A 23,442-nucleotide genomic window follows, 5' to 3' on the forward strand; every position below is an offset into this window, starting at 1 on the left:
GAATCGGACCTGATACCTAAGATCATGGCTAAAAGGAGCCCTCAGAAGCAATTACTCTATTTGCTAAGAAGTACTGAGAGGGTTTCAAAAAAGGAAGGCCAATCCTAGCTCTGCTCAGGTTTAGATTTAGCACCAGGTATTCAAGGACTTGTTTGCAGGTTTGTGTTGACAACAAAATGATTCTCCCAGTAGATGGGCTCTGCAGTGAGTTTGCAGTGACAGGGAGGAGGCTTGGTAGCTGGGGAATTGAGGACAGTTTCCAATCTTAAGATTCCTCTTAACCTTTGACAGACCTCGGAGTCTCTTATTTATCCACTGCAAACTAGAGACTGTAAGTCATCACGTCTTGTCAATTTCCACACTCATCTATGTGCCCAAATGCTTTATGGACAAAGTCAGTATCCCAACTGCTTCCATCCATGAGATACAGGATTCTTAGGGGCAGCCCTTTCATGCTGTAGCTTTTCTGTTAATGCAATCTCCTAAGAATTGCTCTTCACAAAGAGCAAAGGAGGAAAGACACAGGCTTGTAGGGCAAAAGTAATGGCCTAGAAGCACAGAGAAAGGACACTATGACTTTTCTAAATGTCTGAAGCATGGTATCCCAGGAGAAAGCTAGCTTAACACTAGGTAATGTGTTTTTGCAGGAAAGTACACTGCCATCTCTGTAACATACAGCAATGGGAATAGGACCTACTTAACAAAAGCTTTCCACCCTACTTTGTTCAAATAAAACTACACCCAAAGTGGTTTACAAATACAGTATACAAAAACATATACAAAGTATGTATGTGTTCATTCCAGAAAAGGGTGCAATCTCAGTCTTCTCACAAAAGACTGTAAATTCAGACTAGTGAAGCCAAATCACTCACCTCACTGTAGAGTCTGAAGAACCAGTCACAATGACACGTTCATCATACTGGAGACAAAGGACAGAGCCAGTGTGTCCTGTTAACACTTTCAAACATTCCAAACTGGTTTTATCCCAAATCTATTGAGACAAGATCACCCACAAATAGTGATTTAGTATATCACATTCTGATAAATATGTTTGTCTCACCTTATTTTCTGAACCATAAATAAAACAGACCTCTGTTATAATAAGTAAGAGTGGTTAAACTTCAAACAGGTGGAAAATGACAAAAAAGGGAAGCAGGCAATATTGAATAGCTTTCAAAACAGATGTACTATTTTGCATACTTTGTCCCTCTAATGATTGTACTCATTATTTTTAACAGCCTTATAACGGGAATTTTCAAATAAACTCTGAAAAGAGTTGGCTCACTCTCTGGAAAACAATGTGACAATATCTAGTAAGAACCTTTAAAAATGCATACCACAATCCATTATGTTTATTTACAAAAATTTTAAAATAAAAAATGTTCAACATTTCAGACAAATTTCAAAGTAAACTATGTAAAGTTTTTAATGAGAGAATATAATGCTTTATTACAGTAATGGTTTTTAAGAACCAGAATAAAAACCATCTATATAATGACATAACATGTATATTCAAAAAAAGAAAAAGAGGAAAGGAAAGAAAATGTTAATAATAGTTGGTTTTGTTCTCTGAGTGCTCTTTTTCTCCCTTCTTTTGATCTTTCCTAGATTTTCCAGGTTTTCAATACTGTCCTCATATAATGGGGGAGGGTAAATCATTTCTTTTTGAAGATTAGATTGTTAAAGATAGATTGTGTGGACCTGTTTCTTCCACTGTAAAATAATATTATCATGATTTACAGCATCCCTCAAGTTTACTGCAAGTACCCAAGATATAACAAGTATTGTAGACATTTAACTATCTTTCTACAACAGCAAGGCTTGCTTCTAACTTCTGACCTTAATTAGCACCACAGTTATTTTTAAAGAGTGATTAGTGGGTCGCCTGGGTGGTTCAGTTGGTTGAGCATCCAACTCTTGGTATCAGCTCAGGCCTTGATCTCAGGGTCGTGGATCTGAGCCCTGCATGGGGCTCCACACGCAGTTGAAAGAGTGATTAGTGATCCGGGACTGGTATAGAAAGAAGTACAGAAGGTTTCCAAACATGGGTCCAGATGATCTCTCTATAGCACACTTCTGCTCTACTCTTTAAGTCTTATAAATCAAATGTATACATATTTTAAATTAAACATGGTATATACCTCTATTAATAGAATTCTTTAGAAACACATCCAATATAAATGAAATGTAAGCCCCTGGCCAGTCTATACTTTGACAAGGTCCTTATAAACCATTTTTACCTATTCCTTAAAGGATAATTGCTAAAATTATAATTAATTAAATTAATTAACCTGCCACAAGTTATCGGGGCTATCAATAAGTAATACATAAAAATAAGAGTTGTGTGGTCAAATGTTTTGGAAGTTGGGAAACACTGGGTGTCTCAGAGCCTTTACATGCTACTCTATCCTGTGAATTTCTAAGAAAGAGGTAGAGCATGCAGTCAACTTGAGGAAAGATAAACAGAAATTATCCAGAAAGAGGGGGAAAAAAGATTGAGAAAATGTAAGACAGTAGCAAAAGATCTAATATTTATGTAATTAGTCTCAGAAGGAGACAGCAAGAAAATGGTACAGAAAAAATATCTGAAAAACTAATGGCCAAAGACTTTTGAAACTGGTGAATGAGGGGTACCCAGATTGTTCAGTCAGTTGGGCATCTGCCTTTGGCTTGGGTTATGATTTCAGGGTCCTGGGATAGAGCCCTATGTCAGGCTCTCTGCTCAGCAGGAGCCTGCTCCTCCCTCTCCCTCTGCCTACCACTCTACCTGCTTGTGCACTCTCTCTCTCTGTCAAATAAATAAAAAATTTTTTCTTAAGATTTTATTTATTTATTCATGAGAGACACAGAGAGAGGCAGAGACATAGGCAGAGGGAGAAGCAGGCTCCATGTAGGAAGCCCGATGTGGGACTCAATCCCAGGACTGCAGGATCACGACCTGAGCAGAAGGCAGATGCTCAACTGCTGAGCCACCCAGGTGTCCATATATAAATAAAATAAGGAAAAGAAAAGAAAAAAGAAAAGAAAAGAAAAGAAAAAAAAAGAAAAAAAAAGAAAAGAAAAGAAAAGAAAAGAAAAGAAAAGAAAAGAAAAGAAAAGAAAAGAAAAGAAAAAAAAAAAAGAAAAGAAAAGAAAAGAAAAGAAATTAATTTGGTAAATGAAAGACATGAATTTACAGATTCAAAAAGCTCCATGAAAGACTTCCTAGAGGGATCCCTGGGTGGCACAGCGGTTTGGCGCCTGCCTTTGGCCCAGGGCGCGATCCTGGAGACCCGGGATCGAATCCCACATCGGGCTCCTGGTGCATGGAGCCTGCTTCTCCCTCTGCCTATGTCTCTGCGCCTCTCTCTCTCTGACTATCATAAAAAAAAAAAAAAAAAATTTTTTTTTAAAAAAAAGAAAGACTTCCTAGATATGACATCAAAAGCATAATCCATAAAAGAAAAAATGGTATACAACACTCTGTCAAAATCAAAATCTCCTGTTCTGTGAAAGATATCCTTGAGAAAAGGAAAAGACAAGACTGGAAGAAAGTATCTGCAAAACATATGTTAAAAAAAAAACTATCAAGAATATGTAAAGAACTCTCAAAGTTCAATAAAATGAAAAAAACCCATTTCAAAAATAGATAAAAGATCTGAATAGATACTTCACCACAAATACACAGATGTGACAAATAAGCACGTGAAAAGATGCATGTACTCCATCAATGGGGAAATGTAAATTAAATCCAAAATGAGGTATATCATGTCTACATACCTATTAAAATGACAAATCCCGGGGAAAAAAATATTGAGAATACCAATCGCTACCAAGGTTGCATAAAAAAGGGAACTCTAATACACCGCTGACAGGAACATAAGGGATCCCTGGGTGGCACAGCGGTTTAGCGCCTGCCTTTGGCCGAGGGCACGATCCTGGAGACCCGGATCGAATCCCACGTCGAGCTCCCGGTTCATGGAGCCTGCTTCTCCCTCTGCCTGTGCCTCTGCCTCTCTCTCTCTTTCTCTCTCTCTCTGTGACTATCATAAATAAATAAAAATTTAAAAAAATAAAAACAAAAAATGACAGGAACATAAAATGATACAGCCACTTTGAAAACCAGATTGGCCATTTCTTAGCAGGAAATACATACACTTACCATGACAATACCACTTCATTTTTACTCAGGTGAACCGAAAACCTACATTCTGCCAAAAACTTGCATACATGTTTATAGTGGTTTTATTCATAATTGTAAAAACTGGAAACATGAATGCCCTTCAACAGGTGTATAGAAAAACACATTGAGGTACACGCAAAGAGTGGACTATCACATGGCGACAAAAAGGACTTAACTATTGCTAAATGATGAATCTCGAATGCACCATGCTAAGTATAAGAAGCCAGACTCAAAGGGCTACCTACTATGTGAGTCCATTTATAGGATATTCGCTAAAAGACAAAGTTATAGGGACAGAAAATAAAGATTTACAAAAAGGCCAGTGCCTAGGGGAAAGAATTAAACACAAAGGGGCCAAATAAGGAAACTTTTGGGGATAACAGAACTGTTTTATGTCTTGATTTTTGTTATGGTTACACAGTTCTTTGTGCTTGTCAAAACTCATACAACTTTACATCAAAAAGAGTGAATTTTCCTGTATGCAAATTATAACTTAAAAAAAAAAAAACAGTAAAAAAAAAAAGCCCAATATGTTTTCTTAAATATGAGAAAATAAGCTACAAACAGTGTAAAACAAAATCTGTCAGATCAGCTGCCAAACATTAAACACAGAGAAATGATCCAGTTTATCTACTATTGAAAAGTGAATTAAAACATATAAATATAAATTGCTCTATCATTCTTTTATGTTATCACAGAAACCTTTGTCAGCCTTTGTCAGCACCCATAAAAGACTGATTTATAAGTTAGCAACACTTCTATCAGCTAGCAAAAGTCAGCAAGAGTCCTGTGATACTGAGATATTTTCAGTGTGCACCTAAACACAGAATATAGAATGTGAATGTGCTTTAGAGAAGGATAAGAAGTGAGACAATCCAGGGGTCTAGTATTAGTAGAGGGAAATACTCTGGCTCTGGTTCTTTAGAACCACATTGAGAGCTGCCAAGATGGAGTAGAACAGTTAAAAACAATCTGGAATAAACAAAGATTTAGTGATCTAGTATCTAAGATATAACCACAATTCTAAAAATAATACATACAAAACACAGTCATTCACCTTAATAGAATTATCTCGTAGGCCACTGATAATTTTTTCATCATCATACTGTAAACAGTAGACACCTTTACTATTTTCAGAGCGGCACTGAATCCTCTGCAAGTTGTGTCGTCCACACCGCCAGTTAGATTCTATAGTCTAGAGGGAAAAGGAGGAAACAGATGAGTTTTTGTGAATCAACTATTCTATTAGGCTACAGACTTTAGTGTTGCTTCCAGGAACAGCATACCAGATACCCCATCTTGGTCTGCACAACTGTCTGTGGATAGGAATCATGCTCTTTTCCAAGTAAGACATTAGCCTAACAGTGTTTTTTTCTCAAACACTCCCTGACTGTCTGGCAACCATCAAATGATTTCCAATGAGTTTGAGTTGGGTTTGAAAAAAAAAAAAATAGCCTAGACAGAACTCAATATGTTTAAAGAATGCCATTTGCACCCAAAACATACAAATAAACAGTAACTCACTGGGTCACTTAATGCCAATTACAGTATCTGGCAGAAGACCACCACCAACATGAAGCATATACTGACAATCTATGTATCCATCCAAACCAGTGTCTTAATCATTGTGAAAAGATATTGAACTATTACATGCCAACTACTACAGAAAGAATTTTATTTGGTATTCACTTTTAATCTTCTACTAGACTTAAAGGTCCTTTAGAATTGCATATTTCCACCCTGGATTCTCATTCTTTCATAACTCATACAACATTTACCAAGATGTTACTTTATTCCACATACTGACTGTGCTAGGCACTGGGGACATAAAGAACAGGAAGCATACTGCTTTCAATGAACCTACCACTCAAGGCACACAGGTATCTGGAATTGGATATACTCTAAACATGTTTGTTTGGCTAAACGATCTATATGTTAACCCTGAAACGAAATTCTCATTATTTCATCCTTTTGCAAACATGGAAAGAGTTTCATTTCCTGAGGCCACAAAACTAGTAATCGGACTAGCTGGAAATTATACTCAGCTCTCCTTGACACTAGTCCATGCTTTCCACTAAAATATGCAGCGTCTATAAAGAAGTATAGCCCTAGCTATTGAGACAGTGAACACAGAGCATAAATAAGATCAGTAACAATTCCAGATAAAATATGAGTGTCAAATGAGTGATTAAAACTGTCAGTGCTGTAGGACACTTACATGAGATAAACAGTATTACAGCTTCACACCAGTGCGCAAAGTTTAATGAGAAAATGGGTCATGCCCGGAGCACTACAAGACCTAACCTTTGGGAGTAGATATAAGGCATTTTCAGGATCAAAGGGCACAATATTTCTACTAAGAACAACCAAAGTGTAAACTCCAAATCCTGGAAATTAGGGGGCAACCAGGACTAAAATAATTGGTTGCATGTGAGTCTGCGATATAGTTTGAAAGGTTATCTGACTAGCTAAAAGTTTAATTAGTTGCTTTGCTAAAGAAAGGTGATAAATCTCATCTTCATTCATGATAAAGCACTTAATTACTGGCTCTGTTGTAATCTAACAAACTGTATTTCCTCTTATGCTGAAGGCAGCATGCTTCTGCACACTCTAAAATGTTAAAATCTACTGAATGTTATGTGCCAGGTACTATGCTTTTATAACACTATGCTATGTGTTTTAAATATTTTATAGCTAATTTAATCATCACAATTCTGAAGCTGAAATTATTGTCCTCATTTTACAGAAAAAGAAATGAAAGGATAGAGACAGTGATATACATATACCTAAAAAGGGAAATGTTTCATCATTTGTAGCCTTTGTACTTAGTACAGGAGCCTGGAAATCTAATCCCTGCCCTCAGAGCTCCTATGTACAGCCTTGAGAAAAGGCAGCATCACATATTCCCAACACCCACGGAATGAAGGCGGCGGTGCCATGGAGACGCCAGGAGAGAGGGAACACTCATCTGCCCATCTGCCACCAAGTCAGAGCTTCTTAGGCAGCAGCATCATCTCTAGTAAGTTTGTAAAATGTCAGAAATAAAAAGCACATTCCAAAACCAAAAAAAGATAATAATTTACCTCACCTCTGCTACCACTACCAACATAGATAACAGTTCTGTCTGTATAAAGCAACTTTTTGAAAAGGGGTCCAGAAAAAAAGACTTACTTAAACTCAACTCAATCCTTAAAATCATTTAGAGAACTAACATATTTTTAGATAGTGCCTGAGCCACCTCAGCACGCTAAGTATACCAAGAAAACGCTGACTTAGGAGACAGATGTACTGGTAACGAGTCTTATTAATGGCCAGTGACTCCTGGCAGTGGTTACCAATGTTCAGGCCACAACCTACCAGGGCCCGGAGTTAATACAAAATGCGTGACTCCATATAAACCCAAAGTATTGCAAAGCTGACTATGTAACATATCTTACATATATATCTGGTATTAAAGAATTCATATAGGTACTTTAGTTATAAAACAAACAATGGCTTTAAAAATATTAGTGAATCAGTTAAGTAGCTGTTACTCTATATGTCTCAATGCAAAGGAAAAGTACATTCACTATCACATGGGAAACTGAAAAAAAGTAATTTAATGTAAAAAGAGGAGGTAGAGGAATCCCCATACTGAAAATAATTTCCTACTTGTTCTATCTCTACTAGAAAATGTTTTCTAGAACTGGGTGCCTTGATTACAGTCTTTTACTGGACCTAAAAACCTAAAGATAGCAGAGAGGACTAAAGAGGAGCTGGGGTGAGGCAGTAGTCAACCTGGGGTGCACTCATCCCCAGAAATGTTTGAACAGAGAACACTACCTGTGAAAGGCTGAGCCATACCCTCCATCTCAGGCCCTCAAACAAGCAGCAGAGGCCAGGACCTCTCAAAAGCTCTGCTAGATAACAGGCTCTTGGTCGAAGTTGAATTGAAGTTAAGAAATAGGAAATGGCTTAGCTTCTCAACATTCAGGAAAGAGATTAATTTTCTAAAACACATTTCTGGATTTTAAAAGAAAGGAATGCCAGATAATCCTGGATTATCTGGATCATTTTAGGAAGCTCCTACTTAGGGCTATGTTAAAAAAACTATTAGGTTCCTGAATCCCCAAACAAGTGTAGTTTGTTTCAAAATGCCAGGGAAGGGACACTAAATCAGTTCAGGGAGCTGATAATTTTGCTGCACACCAGTCTCATGTAATTCCTAGGACTTTACTCTTCTCAATTCCCCAGGCCACCCACATAAGCAAGCAGCACTTCCTGCTGACTATGCTTGCCCAAAATACTACCTACCACCATATTTGACAACCTCAACTCTTACTAGACTGCTTATAAGCCAGGTCCTTATAAAAAAATTTTTTAATTAAATAAATAACTAAAGAATAAAAACCTAGACCATTAAAGATGGAAGGCAGCCCACTGTGGTATATAGAAAATACCAAGGCCAGTTAGCAGCTTTGGCAAATGAGCTGCGACTGTCTGAGCTGCAGTTTCCTCCTCTGTAAAAATGGGGAAAATATAGTATCTACTTCCTCAAAACTGTTGTGGGGATCAAATTAAATTATGTAGGTAAAGTGCTCGTCACAGTGCCCTCAAATGAGTGGTATTCTTCCTTGTTTGTGGAGAACACAGACCCAAAGGAGTAGGTTGTGACCAAAAAAAAATCATCTCACCAAAATGTCAAGAATGGCTGTCTCAATCTAGGCTGATACTTAATGCTGCTAGCCCTGAGCCCTCCCTAACCATTCCTAGGAAGAGACTCAACTTCCCAATGCAATTCAACCATGAACTCCAGCAGTAGGGATACAGGGCATTCACAGGTGCACCTCTTTAATTATGCAGATACCTGCCATTTCACTTACACATCATGTGGTATGGCTACCGTAGAGGAATATTTCGTGTTTTTGAGAACTTGTAAAATCCCCTTACCCTGAGCAAATTTTCAAAATACTGGGAAAGTAGCCATGATATACAGAGTATACAGCGGCATTTAAATTGGCAATAGAGTGAAAACAGATGTCTGAGTATGGAGGAATAACATTATTTTTAGAAGCCTAAACACAACTGGGTGGGTGGGCAAGTTTCAGCATTTTCTGGTCAGGACAATATTAATATCAAGTTTGCAAACCACAAAAAAGCTCCCCACTTTCCCTGAATAAAATGTGGTTTATTCAAAGGTGTGATACAATACACCATCATCTTACCAGTGGTTCCAAGGAAAGTGCTTCAAACGATTTAATCCAGTGAACACAAAGAAGGAAAAGACATATTCCATGAAAGAGTTTGCCACTACTCTGAGATGGCAACAGAGAAAACTCCCAAGTTCAAGACACAGAATTCTAATCGACTGGAGTTGATTATAACAACTTCCATCTCTCTGCTGAGACAGTTGGGGGAGAGGGGAATGGTAGAATGAAAAGAGCAGAAGCATTGGACTAAGAATCTCAGTTTTGATATTTTGAGGGTTAAATTAAATCACTGTGGCAAAGTACCTAATAGTAAGCTCACCAATAAGAAGAAGAACTTAGACTCTAGATAGTAGAGGAAATATGGCTGCTGCTTTTAGGAATGTGCCTCAGGTTTTCCAGGAATTCCTTCACAACTCAGAGGTACTCTAAACCCTCTCTTCTCTCTGTGTGGCAAGAACACCCATGAGAGATGAACCTTTGTAGAAAGCTAAGACTTCTTATTTATTCTCCCCAGACATTAGCTCTCACATCTTCCTTTCCTGAATAATAGGGATTGGCCACACTAACCTAGATTCCCTACTTTTTTCTTAAAATTGGTCAATTTCTGACAAGTCAAAGTGGAAGGGCAAGGTCATCTGCCCATCAGAGTCAATCTGGGAATGGAAAGATGGCAGGCGCTAATACATGAGATAGAGCCATCAAAGCAGAGCAAGAAAAGGAAAGAGAAAAAGATGTTGTGAATTAGCGACTTTGCAAAGCACATGGGAACCATGCAGAGACTGCACCTGTGTAAGGGCAACTGTGCAGGGGGCACAAATATCCACTTGGCATTCAGGGTAATATTTAGCTTTTGGCAACATGCTTAAAACCCTTTAAAACACTCCCTTTTCCATAACTGGAACTGAAACAGGCCAACTGATCTTAACTCATACCCTTTTTTCAAGGATGCTGGATATTCAACACCATTGGGAAAAGAGGAGAAATCACCTTGCAAAGTCCACAGGCATGCAACAACAAACCTCTTTCTCCTTTACTTCTTGAATTTTCCACTTTGAAAATGACAAACACAACCACTAAGCCTAAAGCTAGATAAACCTTGGTTAAATTCCCATCTCTTCTCTTAGTCTCAGTTTCCCCTTTCTAAGATGGGGATAACATGTACCTTGCAAGAATTAAATGCAATAATTTATGTAAGTCACCCAACATAGTTCATGGTATACTGCAAAGACTCAGAAGAGGGTACTTTAATTATTATATTCTGCTATGAGAGTTTCATACCAGCCAAGAGCCAAGCCCTTGAGTCTCCATTTGTTTGATCCAGAGATCACTGACACAACTCTCTACAAGTGCATCCACCCTGGACAGAGTAAAAACCTACTCCCAAAACAGAGGTAAAGAACTTGATTTTGAGGAGGTACCAGTGATCTATAGTACAAAAGCTGTATTAAGTACAGAAGAATAGGCTGACCACGGACTCTGTTACTCACTAGCTGTGTGATCTGAAGCAAGCTATTTAATCTTGTTGAGTCTCAGTTTCCTTAACTTTAAATAAGACCATGGGCTACCTTTCATGGTATTGTTCAGAGTGTTAAATAAAAAAGTGTATTATAAAATGCTTTACAAAGTATCTAGCACAAGTAAATACTCTTATATGTGTGATACATCACTTTTTATTATTACTAGTATTAGTGAATATACCAAAGCATAAAAGATCATCCCTTACACTAAGAGATCTGGCCCACAAGAATCTGGAGGAGACTCTCGGGGCCAACCAGTGGGTTTTCCCAAACCACAGTTTAAGAACCACTGGGTAGACCACCATGATGTCGAGGTTTTTTATCAAGTAGGGTTTTCCCCCCTAGCTCCATTTCCCTCACATCTGCCTCCTCCACTAACTTTAAAATATTATTTCAGCCTGAGGAAATGGTTATGGTAGGTGGTGTCACATACTATCATGCCACAGAATACTGAGTTCATGCTATCGATTAAAATAGTATTCATGAGGATTAAATAAAATAATCTACGTCACCAAAATCTTCAACCCAAACAAAGTTCTTCCAGGGTTCCGGTTTATTAACATGGCCTTTAAACAATGTCCTTCTCATAACAAAGGACTTGCTAAAATTATTCAAGGAAATTTGGAGATACTTTGTAAAAAAAAGTATCCTTGGGGAAAAAAATCAAAAAGTAACATAGTTTCTACAATGTATGCACAAGTAATATCTTAGTACATACAATAAGGGACAGCCCCCCCTCCCCTGAAACATACACACAGACCAACTTAAAATTCATGTTAATGCTGTGTCTCAGCTCCTCCACTGTAGAAACAATTTATTTTAAGTCTTGAACTGCCAATGGATCAATTAATTCCTATATTTTATGATTTGTCGGTCAGAAATTAAATTATTTTGCCTTCTCTAAAAGATTACTTTACAGCTCATTTTAGGGAGCTGTATACTCAAGACAAGGATTTGTGTTTTAAATATGATATTCTAGTCACATTGAGATTTACCATTAACCTAATGATTCCATCAGTTCACATCTGCCTTAAAGGGGGAGGGGGGCTCCCCAAAAGGCACATGTTTCTCCATTAATGAATTTTGGCACAATAACTTTTATGTCTATCACCTGGGGGAGAGGATTACTTCACATTTGGGAAACTGAGTATAACTTTATGGGTGATACAGCACTGCCTAGCAAAGGCTAGACTTTTCGCCAAGGAGGAAATAGTGAAGTAACCAAGAACTGCCAAGAACACATGTGAAAGAGTTAATGAGAAATGCCTGTGCATGTCTTTCCTGGTTCAAGGAAAAGGGCTAAATAATAAAACTGAACTAATTAGAACACATGAATAATATCAAACATCTCCAATGTTTCTCATCAAGTTTACAGAGTTTTACTGGTCTGGTGAAGTTACACTCATATCCAAAATGGTCCAGGAGCATAATTTGTGCTATAAAACCCACTTAACTATTGCTTAGAATCATATTGGAGCCCTTTGGGGGGGGGGGGACTTATGGGAAATTTACAGAGGAAACTGAAACTGTGCCTTCTCCAGATCCCTAGAGATGGCTCAAAAATGGAAAATTGCTGACCTAAAAAACTGTGCCTTGGATTTTAAAAAATTTATCAAATTAGAATAAAAAGCTGACTTTGAATTAAGGTTTTAATTAACTGGCAACCTGCAGATGTATTTCATGTTTTAGAAAAATTAGATCATTTTTTACAAAAGGCATTATCCACTCTGAAGAATGGCTGCAGATTATACACTGATTATGACACATTTGCTTTAAGAGTTCAACTTTAAAAAAAAAATTACTAGCTCCATGTTTTTAGATCAAAAAACACCCTAAGGCAACATAAAAAGTTGAGAACAAGACACAAAGAGCCCATAAAAACAGATAAACCATAAAGTTACCTCTATATCCTGGATAATCTTTGGGTATAATGACCTATAAAATGAATTGGGAGGGCCATCTGTAGGTCTGTTCTTAAACAGGTACTGATCCCTGGCAAATAAAAACAAACAGATGTTACATTTTTGCACATAAAAGGGTGAATTGTATTTAAACATGGTGCTTACAAAGATACTGTATCTTTCAAGTCTTCTGACTTGTACTGAACTTTAACAGTTCAAAAGCAGAATTTCTGACTGTTAAATTTACATGTTAGACACAAGTTTACTTTCATTTCCAGCTCTCTATCATAATCCTGGCCTTTTATTTCCTGGACATCCAACACATATTAATATAGCCTTTCATTCTGTAACTTGATTTTAAAAAAATGCTAATGTAACTTTGCGATAAACCTTACTTGGTACAAATCAAACCTCTTCCCATAAAGAAAATACAGCCCTAACCCTCACACCACAATCTGTACTTCCATCTATAACACTCTCTCTCGTGCTAAGTGGGCTGGGTTACATAGATGTACAAAGCTATAAAGCTGTATGTAAGTTCATGGGTGTCTGAAAACTCCTGCCTGCTATGCCTCCCGTATCTTCAATCAGAAGAAACGACAAATAGCAAAATGGCATTATTTGACTTTCTCATATTTTCTTTTTTTCTTATCTATCTTTTGGTAATATATAATATCTAAAAATAACATGAAAGGAAAATCATAAATACATAGGTTTGAAACGCCAAATCAACTAAATCATTCAAACTAAATTATTCTTCCTAGTGGTTAATACTTGTAAGGGAAATATGCATTGCAAAAGGAATTATTCTAATAGCTTTAACTCCCACCACCACTGCTGACCAATCCTCCTTCCCAATTGTTTAAAGTGGGCCAACACATTTGGCAAGTATAATTATTTTGAGCTGTCCAAGTGACCCTATGTCCAAGAAACTCTTTGTAAGGAAACAAGCAACCCAAAAACTTACCACCCTCTTCTTTCTGAAAGCCCCTTCCATAGAGGGTCAGTGCGCACCATTCGTTCAATCAGTTTCTTCCAAAGCATTCCTTCAGAGATCACTCGCTGCCATTCTTTACATACCAGCTCTGCTGCACACAGAGACCTGGCATCCAGGTAAGAAAGAATGTTTTCTGCTATGTGATCTAAGCCTTGCTCTACAAAATAGAAAAGGCAATGAAGGAATGGAAAGGGAGATGGAAATGTACTAGTCACCATTTCTGTAAAGGTAGGAAGAATAAAGAAATCCCAAACCAGGGAACATACTTGAGTAATATCAAAAGTTCTACAGATATACAGGTGCATGAGTACATAAAAACATACACTTCTTTGTAGTTCTGAGTTTTTAACATAAAACAATTGATGGCAGGACAACTGGCTTCCTCAGTCCATAGGCATGCAACTTTTGATCTCAGGGTCATTGAGTCCAAGCCCCAGGCTGGATGTAGAGTTTACTTTAAAAAGAATTAGATAGATTAGATTAGATTAGATTAGATTAGATTAGATTAGATTAGATTAGACAGATGGATAGATAGATAATGAATGTATATTTATGGCAACGGTTCCTGTGTGTAAAAGCCGAACTTGGACAGTTCTCTATTTGTCAGATACTATGAAAAAAGACTTGTTTCCATTTTCTTTTACATAACTCTTACAAAACCACTACAGGATGATTCCTTAAATTTTTCAGATGAGGCAAAAAGAGGTAAAATCCTCAAGGTTTCACAACTATAGAGCACCAAAGCCTAGATTGCAACTCTGAGCTCTTGCTCCTAAGTTGGTGTTCTTTCCTCTCTAACTATCTCTTGTAACAAATCATCCTCTTAATACATGACCTATGTGAATCCCTTGGAGCCAAGGAGACAAAAGAGGTGAAACACTGACACAGCTTAAAAGTTTATGAAAAGTTAAATGACAAGCCAAGAGTTAAAGTCAGGTCTCCTTAGATGTATTTTTGTCAATCACTTCATCTCCTTCTTAAGGAGGTAAAATCCTCAAAAGCAAAGACAACTTGCCTACAAATTCTCCAACCTTAAAAGGTTTATCCCACACAATACAAGGATCCTCCCAAAGACAAAAAAGATTCATAGTCTGCCTGACACTGCCTTCTAGTAAGGAGAAAAACATGGTCAACATAATTGCCACCTGCAAACTCCCAATCTGTGGTTCTAGGCAAGTCCTCTGTAGTTACAAAAAATTAAGCCCATTCCTAGGGCTATTGCAGTGGTGGGAACACTAAACATACAGGCAGAAAAATTTCCATTTCAAGTCTAGGTTCACCATGTAGCAGTTCTTTGACATGAAACAAATACTGAAACATAACTGCCCCCTTGGTCTTCTACTGGTATAAAATAGTAATGACCAGTAACTACTGTCCTTTCTCACACTACCAATAACAATCAAATGAAACCATTTTATGAAAAGATTTTAGACAACAAAGCACCACACGAGATTCATATTTGCTCTCTTTTTCAAGATAAACAGAAGCCATATAGTAGCACTAACTTGGCAGGATACAGGTGAAGTCTTTAAACTTTCAGAGCTCAGTTCTCTCATCTGTGTAAGATGGGGATAATGATCTCTATTTTGAAAATATCAAAATGAGATGATGCATTAAATGCTTTACAAACTAATGTTGTCTTCAACTCTGAGAATGACACTTTATACTACTGTGGTTTACAAGCCTTTCATATACTAATTATTCTATTCTGGTCTAGAACTAATACTCAAGCTCTGATCTAATCATGAAGATAACACTGAAACCATCATCTTTTCTTGTGCGTGTCATTATACTACATTAATACAGTCAAATATACTGTCATTATACTACAGTTAATACAGTCAAAGATTATACTGCCTTTATCTAGTAGTCCTATTACATAGAGTAGATGCCTTAGATAGCAGTAAGTTAGAATAAATTCCTAGGCTTGTTCCCCAACATATCTATTTTTAAAAATTCTCCCTAATTCTATATTTGTATAGCTAATGGAGAGGTGAAGGGCAGCTTCATGCAGGAGTTTGGTTACTCTTACTATAATTCACCTTTGAAGCTTGATCTGACCCTTCCATGTCAGCCTCTAGAATTTTGATTCTGTCCTCTAGAAGAGTGGGTATTCCACACCACAAGTCTGTGTGATGGACAAATGTAGTAAATCTTCATCCCAAGTTCTTGGCAAACATGTTAAATGGGTCAGAACCAAGGACAGCACCCATGATTCTAGATCTTTCTATCCAGGCTTCTATGGATCCATTCACGAAATACACGTATCAATAATGAGCCACTGGTTCTGTAACCCATCTGGATGTACTACTGTCCAGCCTACATCTCTCTATTCAGTTTGAATATCTGCCCCATATAAAGACCATTAACACCTTTACCTTTTACATCATCCCTCTAGCCCACTAATCTCCCTACCTCCAAAGTCAGGTGAATTTGGTATGGTTACTCTTTGTATTCTCTTGCTGGTGCTTACTACATAAAGTTGGTATCATACTTTTTATTTACAAGTTAGCAAGTAGCTGCATTGTGTCCCTTTTTAAAACATATATAACCCAAGTTCATTACAGAAAAATTGTAAAATCCATATAAGCAAAAAAATTCTACCCCTAAATCCTCTGAGAGAAAAGGGCTCCTAATACTCTGTATATATCTTTCTACACTTACACAATCCTACAAAGTCTGTTTAGCTGAAAATTATTTAACTTTGATATTCCATTTTAAAAGGTATGCTAGAGTTTACACTAAATTTACATCAAATTTATCAATCAAGATCCCCCCAAACACACCCACCTCCACCTCTCCAGTTCTGAAAACCAGGAAATGTGCTCATCAGTCATCTCAGAGTACTATCATGTAGGGCTACCAACCACAGCTATAGAAGCAATAAAAGGGACACCTGTACCCAGTAGCTCTGCTTCTTCTCAGTGTTCCCCAATTCTGAAAATCACAACTACAGGTTCTGTCCCTATCCTGGCACACAATGTGTTTAGGTCTGCTCGTTTATACGCGCTTTGGTTTCCTTTTTGTCTATCTCCACGATCATGTGCCCCTTTCTTCCATCTTCATTTAAAATCAGGGAAATCCACAGATAATCACATATAGTCCTACTTACACCACTCCACTGCAAGGACTAACAAATTCTTAACAAGAATTTTACATTTCCGAATCTCTCAGACCTCCATCATATTTTCTTCTAGTGTCTCTAGGGCTAATAGGTTTAGCTATTTCTAGCTGAATTTTTCTGAATTTTTCTAATTCTGGGTACTTATCTATCTTCTAGTTTCTACATGTCCTATGAGAACACAATCACTAGGTTACTTCCATATCATCAACCAAATCCTCTGAATTAGTTATAAACACACCCCTAATCAATTTCCCCTCTTTAGTCCCCTGATCTCTGAGAGCTAAAATGAACAGGAGACAATAATGCATGAGAGAGCTGCTTTCTCAATGCAACTTCCTCAATGACTGCAACATCCCCATCGCCTATGAACTAGAAAAGAAGCATCCACCTGCTTGGGTGGTCCAGGAGCTGGTTCTCCGAAGCCTGTGTGGTTGTAGTTGAGTCGTGTAGAGCAAGTGATTTTTAAAACAAATAAACAAAAACAACAAGCAACAAAAACAGATTCCTTGGACATTTTGCTGGTCTACTGAGTCATAATCTTTAGATGGTGAGGACCAGGAATCTGTATTTTTAAGAAGTGCCACCAGATAATTCTGAAAGGTTGGGAACTCCTGCTTTATTACTATGATACCCTTTTAGTCTTCTTTGATTTTTTCCCCCTTCAATAGCTCACCACTAGACTAACACTGGGTTTCTGCATAAGGAAATCTCTAACACATATTTCCTCCTCTTTCAAATGCCAAATTCCGATTCAGTAAAATCTCTATGATATCTAGGAGATTTCCTTCCCTCGGATTATACTTTAAATTCATACCATCATTCTAGGAGGTGGCATGTTCTAGTCTCTTGGTAAATGCACTGGCTGTAGAGTCACATAAACAGTGTTGAAGCACAGCAGTTTTCCTTTTTGGATTTCAGTCTTCCATAAAATAGAAATGATACTAAATAGCTGAAGTGGGTAATCTGATATAATCTGCAGAATAACCCTCTGAGACAGCTACTCTCAATATGCCATTTTATGAACTACTTAGCCTTGCTAGGAAAGTTAACAGGAGGAGACTATTAAGGAACCAGATACAGAATTGGTACTTGCTAAATGTCAGCTTCTGTTCTCCTTTCCTTGTCCTCAAATCCCCGAGTTGACATCACTGGTCAAAGAAGATGAGTAATGTTGCTCTTCCTTGTCATTTTTGGCAGAGAAAGTATTGTGTACCTCCTCTAGCAAAGCGCTAAGCCCACTCTTGGTTTAAGTCTCACATCCCCTTTACATGTTTAGGGAATATGGGATCCCTGGGTGGCGCAGCGATTTGGCGCCTGCCTTTGGCTCAGGGCGTGATCCTGGAGACCTGGGATCGAATCCCACGTCGGGCTCCTGGTGCATGGAGCCTGCTTCTCCCTCTGCCTATGTCTCTGCCTCTCTCTCTCTCTCTGTGTGTGTGTGTGACCATCATAAATAATAAATAAAAAAAAAATTTTTTTTAAATGTTTAGGGAATAGGAATCCTACAACCTCTAAACACCTTAGAATAGCTATCCCCCAAGGGTCATGCAGACCATGTAACTTTTTCTTTTCAAGCCAATTCAGGACAAGGAGGTTCCTGAGTAGGGTCCATTTGTTGGGGCTAAAAAGTGCTTTGAGATGATAAAAACTGAGTATTTCCTAAGTACCAATGCCTGGCTCTCACTGACTCTATCTTGCTGAGACTCCGTCATCTCCCACCACCACCCCCCTTCCCAAGGCGACAAGAGGACACATTATGGTTTTAGAAAATGAAGCCAGAATACAGCACACACAATGCTGAAGAAGTGCTTCTGTTGCTAATTATAGGCACCAGATGAAGGTCTGGAAAATTTTCAATAATAAATTAAAACAATTAAAAGGCACAAATTTCAAAGCTCAATATGTAAATAACACTGTATCAAAATGAAACTCAACTGTATAATGTCAGTTCAATGCTCTTAAGTACAGCCAGTTTTAACACAGCTGCTTAGATCATACAATTACAGTAACCTTTATTATTTTAGAAACACATTTCAAAGAGCAGCTGCAAAGAAACGTCCTTCCCTACCCACCCCTGCTGTCCCTTCCTAGTCACAGATCTAGTTGTAAAATCTAAAGTCAGAAACCTTTTGAAAGAAAAAACAATGCAATTGCTTACAGCAACACTATGTCAATGGATGTCTTTAACTTGGAATATACTGACCTAAGGATTCAGACAGAATTGAAGTGAAATGGTGACACTCCGTTACAACAGAATGTTGGACCAACAAAGTGGGGAACACACCTACCGATATTATGAAGTGGGGCACACACCTACCGATATTATGTCAGGATGAATCAATTCAGAAATTAGGAGGTGAATAATTAAAACTTCCTGGCAACAAATCTCACTACCTCTGGAGAAGCAGGTGCTTCCTGCCTCTCCAGGCTTTTTCTTTTTCTTTTCTTTTTTCTTTTTCTTTTTTTTTAAGCTACCATCCTCAGAATACCCACCAGCTGTCAGGCATATTATATATATAGTTTTTTAATCTTCACAATATCCCATGAAGTATTATTATTCCCACACAGAAAAGGAAACAGGCTCCAAAAGGTGGGCTCATAGAACTATTAAGTGCAATGGCTGGGATTCAAATTTAGGGGCTATCTAAATCCAACATCCAAGCTCTTTCCACTCTGTCATGCTGGTGGTCTTTGGCCTTGCATCCAACCTAAAAAGCCTTAGCTATTGCTCTGGTTCTTCCATATCTCCCAAGACCTTTGATCTAGTCTGTCACATTTACGGTCCATAACACTTTATCATCCTTACTTGGGGATAAGACAAATGAATAAACTATGGCCAGGAAGCTAAGTGTTTTAAAATTCTTAATTGCTCAGATACCTTACCAAAAGGATCGCCAATGCTTATCATCTTCTTTGAAGTACAATCTGCCTCTACTTCAAATGGTATAAATTTTCCCTTTAACAACAGTTCTCACAAACCACAAACTTAGCCTGCAGAAATTGACATTGCAGACTAAACATTTACCATGATTTTTAGAAAAGCATATCATAATTATCACTTTTTCCACTGAACCAAAAGGAGCCAGAGACCACAAACATTTTCCATTTTCCCTATACTGACAGGTATGATATTCACAGTAAGCATTTAAAAGCGAGAACTATAGACAATTTTTAAAGAATTAATGGTTTCTGCAATCAAAAGAAGTCTTAAATTGACAATCTCAACAGAGTAAAACTTCAAACCCAAGATCATCTACAGTAAAAATTAAACTACAAACTAGAAAAGCAATCAATAAGCTGGTCCACACATTATTAAATTTAAATATGAACATACACATGGACCTGTTTCTCCCTTAATACTCTTAAGGCAGGGTCTGTGTTAAGGAACTAACGCCAGGTTTAATTCAAGTCTACTAGACACGAACACCATCAACTTGGCCAGCTTGTCCCCAGCTATTAGATTCATATGTATGATATATCCTGACATATGTATATATGTTCAGATCAAATCCTGTTAAAACAAATAGCATTTTAACAAAAATATTTCCATGTCCCAGCCAATGGTCCATTCATTTCATGTAATACTCAATACCACAAAATTCCACTTTAACAGAGATATGGACAATACCTTAAAATTCGATGTAATGAAAACTGAATTGTATGCAATTATACTAACCATATTTATATACATAACACATGTTCATCTGTTCTGTCTCTTCTCCAAGACCATATACTCCCCAAGAGAAGGGGTTGCCTCTATAATACACTCTGCAAATCAAGAGAACTTCAACAGTGCCACCTTGTGGACATTCTGTAAATATAAGGTGAGTTTCCTGGCACTCTAAAATGTTTGAGAAGCAAATTACACACAAAAATAAAATAAAACCAAAACAGTAGAAAGCAAACAAAAAAACAACAGATTTGCCTGAGAAAAATGGAGGCATAGCTTCATTTAGTTAAAAGCACTTACGAGGGACAAGTAGAATCACCAATTTTAAAAACTGCCCTATCTTTTCTTGATGTGAGATGTGACCTAAGTCCACAGAAAGGCTCAGGTGACAGGGATTCAGAGTTCTGGCACTGCACATACCAGAGAGGCTGCACCACAGGTTCACTCACCTTACGTAAACCCACCTATAATTCCCTCTCCCTGATCCCCTCACTCACCTTCTCTCTCATACAATTAAAACCATATCTGTTTCCCCTCTCTCATCATAAGTAATTATTACTGAACTGGGTTGTAAACATGTTTCTATACTTAGGGCCTATTTAAGGAATTTTCCAGAGGAATCCAAACTATAATGATTTCAGCCTTTGCACTAACTTTTGAACCAGCCTCTACCATCACCCATACAATCAACATAATAACCAAGAGGTATAATCTTTGTCATTTCACGCAATTTCTACTTGGTTTCCTACTCTATACAATGAGAAAGAGGACCAAGGATTAAGTGATGGCTAAGATCCCTCTTAGCAATGAAATTCTAGAAAAAGAGGGTTCTTATTTTCTTTCTAGAAATACTAATGAAGGAAATGGGGCAAACAATGCTACATTTCAGGATAAAAACAGTGAGAGTCAAAATTCTCTAAGCCAACTCTCAAATATCCTCAAACGCTCTTCATTATAGAAAGTAAACTTAAACATTTTGAGAAAAAGATTAGGAATTCAAACCTAGCCTGTCAGATTGCCTAGACATGAGCCCAGGTCCTACTTGCCATGGAAATACTTGGTATATGGAGCCCTGATGCACTGTAAATCACAGACATGCTAAGAGAACACCTACCCTTTGAAGAGTTATCCAGAAGCTCTGACAGGTTAGGGGTGGTGACAATGGCACTGTTTATCCCTGGTCATTTCTAGGTCTACTATGGCATGGCAGTTGAAACCTCTAGACTACACTGATCATATTAGAAGAAAATATTCTCGCTAGCATTCCCTTCAGAAGTGAAATCTATCTTACCTAGTCAAATTTATATTTAAAATTAGAAGAAGAAAAGAAAGAAGAGGAGAGGGATAAAGAAAGAAAAAAGAATTAGTGATGAAAAATCAAGGGATAAAATAGAGCACAAAGGATTTTTATAGCAGTGAAACCATTCTATGATACTATAATGGTAGATACATGTCATTATATATTTGCCAAAACCCATAGAATGTACACCACCAAGAGTGGGCCCTAATGTAAAGTATGGACTTTGGGTGATAACAGGTCAATGTAGGCCCATGTGTTATATAACAAATGAGTCATTCTGAATGAGATGTTAATAGTGGGGAGACTGGATGAGATAGTGATAGTGGAGTGGAGTGAAGATATGGAAAATATGGGAATTCTCTGTGTTTTTCATTCAGTATTGCTATAAACCTAAAACTATTCTAAAAAAGTCTTCTTTTTTTTTTTTTTTAATCAAAGTAACCTTAACCAAAGGAGTATGTGGGTGTGGGGAATACAGGGAGAAGGGGGGAGAGAGAGAGAGAAAGAGAGAAATAGGGAGGGAGAAGATGCTGAAATATGCTTCAAAAAATGTGATAAAGACACGTCATCAGTTTTTCCAATACATCTTTTGCAATTCCCGAGCCTAAGTGTCACTCTACGTACAAATAAACATCCTAAAAATTTGGGCACTTCTTAAACACAAACACTGCAGGAAAAATTGTCTCATATTTTTTAAAATTACTTATAAAGGCAAAATACAGATTATATACAGACTACATCAAAACTAACAACAGAGCATTAACTCATTAAACTAAATGAAACAATGGTATAACCAATAATCAACACCATTAATCACAGAAACTGCCTACATCCCCTAAATAGATGCTAAATTATAACTGCTTTTCAAGTGCCATATATTAAATATAGTATGGGTCCCAAAGAAACTCAACTGTAGTCACACTGTACTCATTTATTCATTTAACAAATATCTACTCAGCTCCACCTAAGCCCTTGGACTGGATATTCTTCCACTGCTCAGCTTTTTAAAAGACAAGTACAGTTACCTGGTAAAGCGGTAATAAAGTCCCGCTGCAACATGGGCTTCAGGTAAGAGTTAATATGTCCATGCTGATAATGACACATTCGTGAAATAAGGTGTTCCACAAATTCCACTTGATCTGATTCAGACCACTGGTCAAAATATTTAATACACAAGTCTTTTTCTTTTTGATAATTTCCTTCTGATGGCCTCTTTCTGGAGACGATCACAGATGATGTTCCATTACTTATCTATTTTAGAAAAATAAACAAAAAAAAAACCACAATTAGTTTAATAAGGAAAAGAAATGTAATTAGTATTTCATTGGAAACATTTTTTTACTCTGTGCATTTCATCTTAAAGTGACAGTTATATCTTAAAGCCAAACTCATTCCTTCATTAATTCATTCATGAAGTAATTTAAAGTGTCTTCAGGGCATATGTCCTCAAATTAGTCTCTAAAGTAAATGTCAAATTTACAGCTTATATTTATAAAGCTAAATGTGTCTCAAGTCATTTTTTCCCAAAGCTTATTCCAAAACCATGTGGTTATTAGATAACTAATATCTAATGTTAGAGACG

General features: G+C 37.3%; 1 protein-coding gene across 12 annotated transcripts in view; it reads right to left on the reverse strand.

Moving 5' to 3' along the window:
- The window catches only part of FBXW11 (F-box and WD repeat domain containing 11), a 134,545-nt gene that overhangs the window by 17,105 nt on the left and 93,998 nt on the right, over positions 1-23,442 (reverse strand). For all 12 annotated transcript variants that reach the window (XM_041750562.1, XM_041750557.1, XM_041750556.1 and 9 more), the window contains 5 exons: positions 22,886-23,111; positions 13,737-13,923; positions 12,770-12,860; positions 5,220-5,357; positions 873-991 (listed from right to left, as the gene is read on the reverse strand). In XM_041750562.1, coding sequence (XP_041606496.1) covers positions 873-991; positions 5,220-5,357; positions 12,770-12,860; positions 13,737-13,923; positions 22,886-23,111 — 761 coding nt within the window. The remainder of the gene's footprint in view (positions 1-872; positions 992-5,219; positions 5,358-12,769; positions 12,861-13,736; positions 13,924-22,885; positions 23,112-23,442) is intronic.

The sequence above is a fragment of the Vulpes lagopus genome, chromosome 3, assembly GCF_018345385.1.
Source record: "Vulpes lagopus strain Blue_001 chromosome 3, ASM1834538v1, whole genome shotgun sequence".
In the NCBI taxonomy this organism is placed as follows: Eukaryota; Metazoa; Chordata; class Mammalia; order Carnivora; family Canidae; genus Vulpes; species Vulpes lagopus.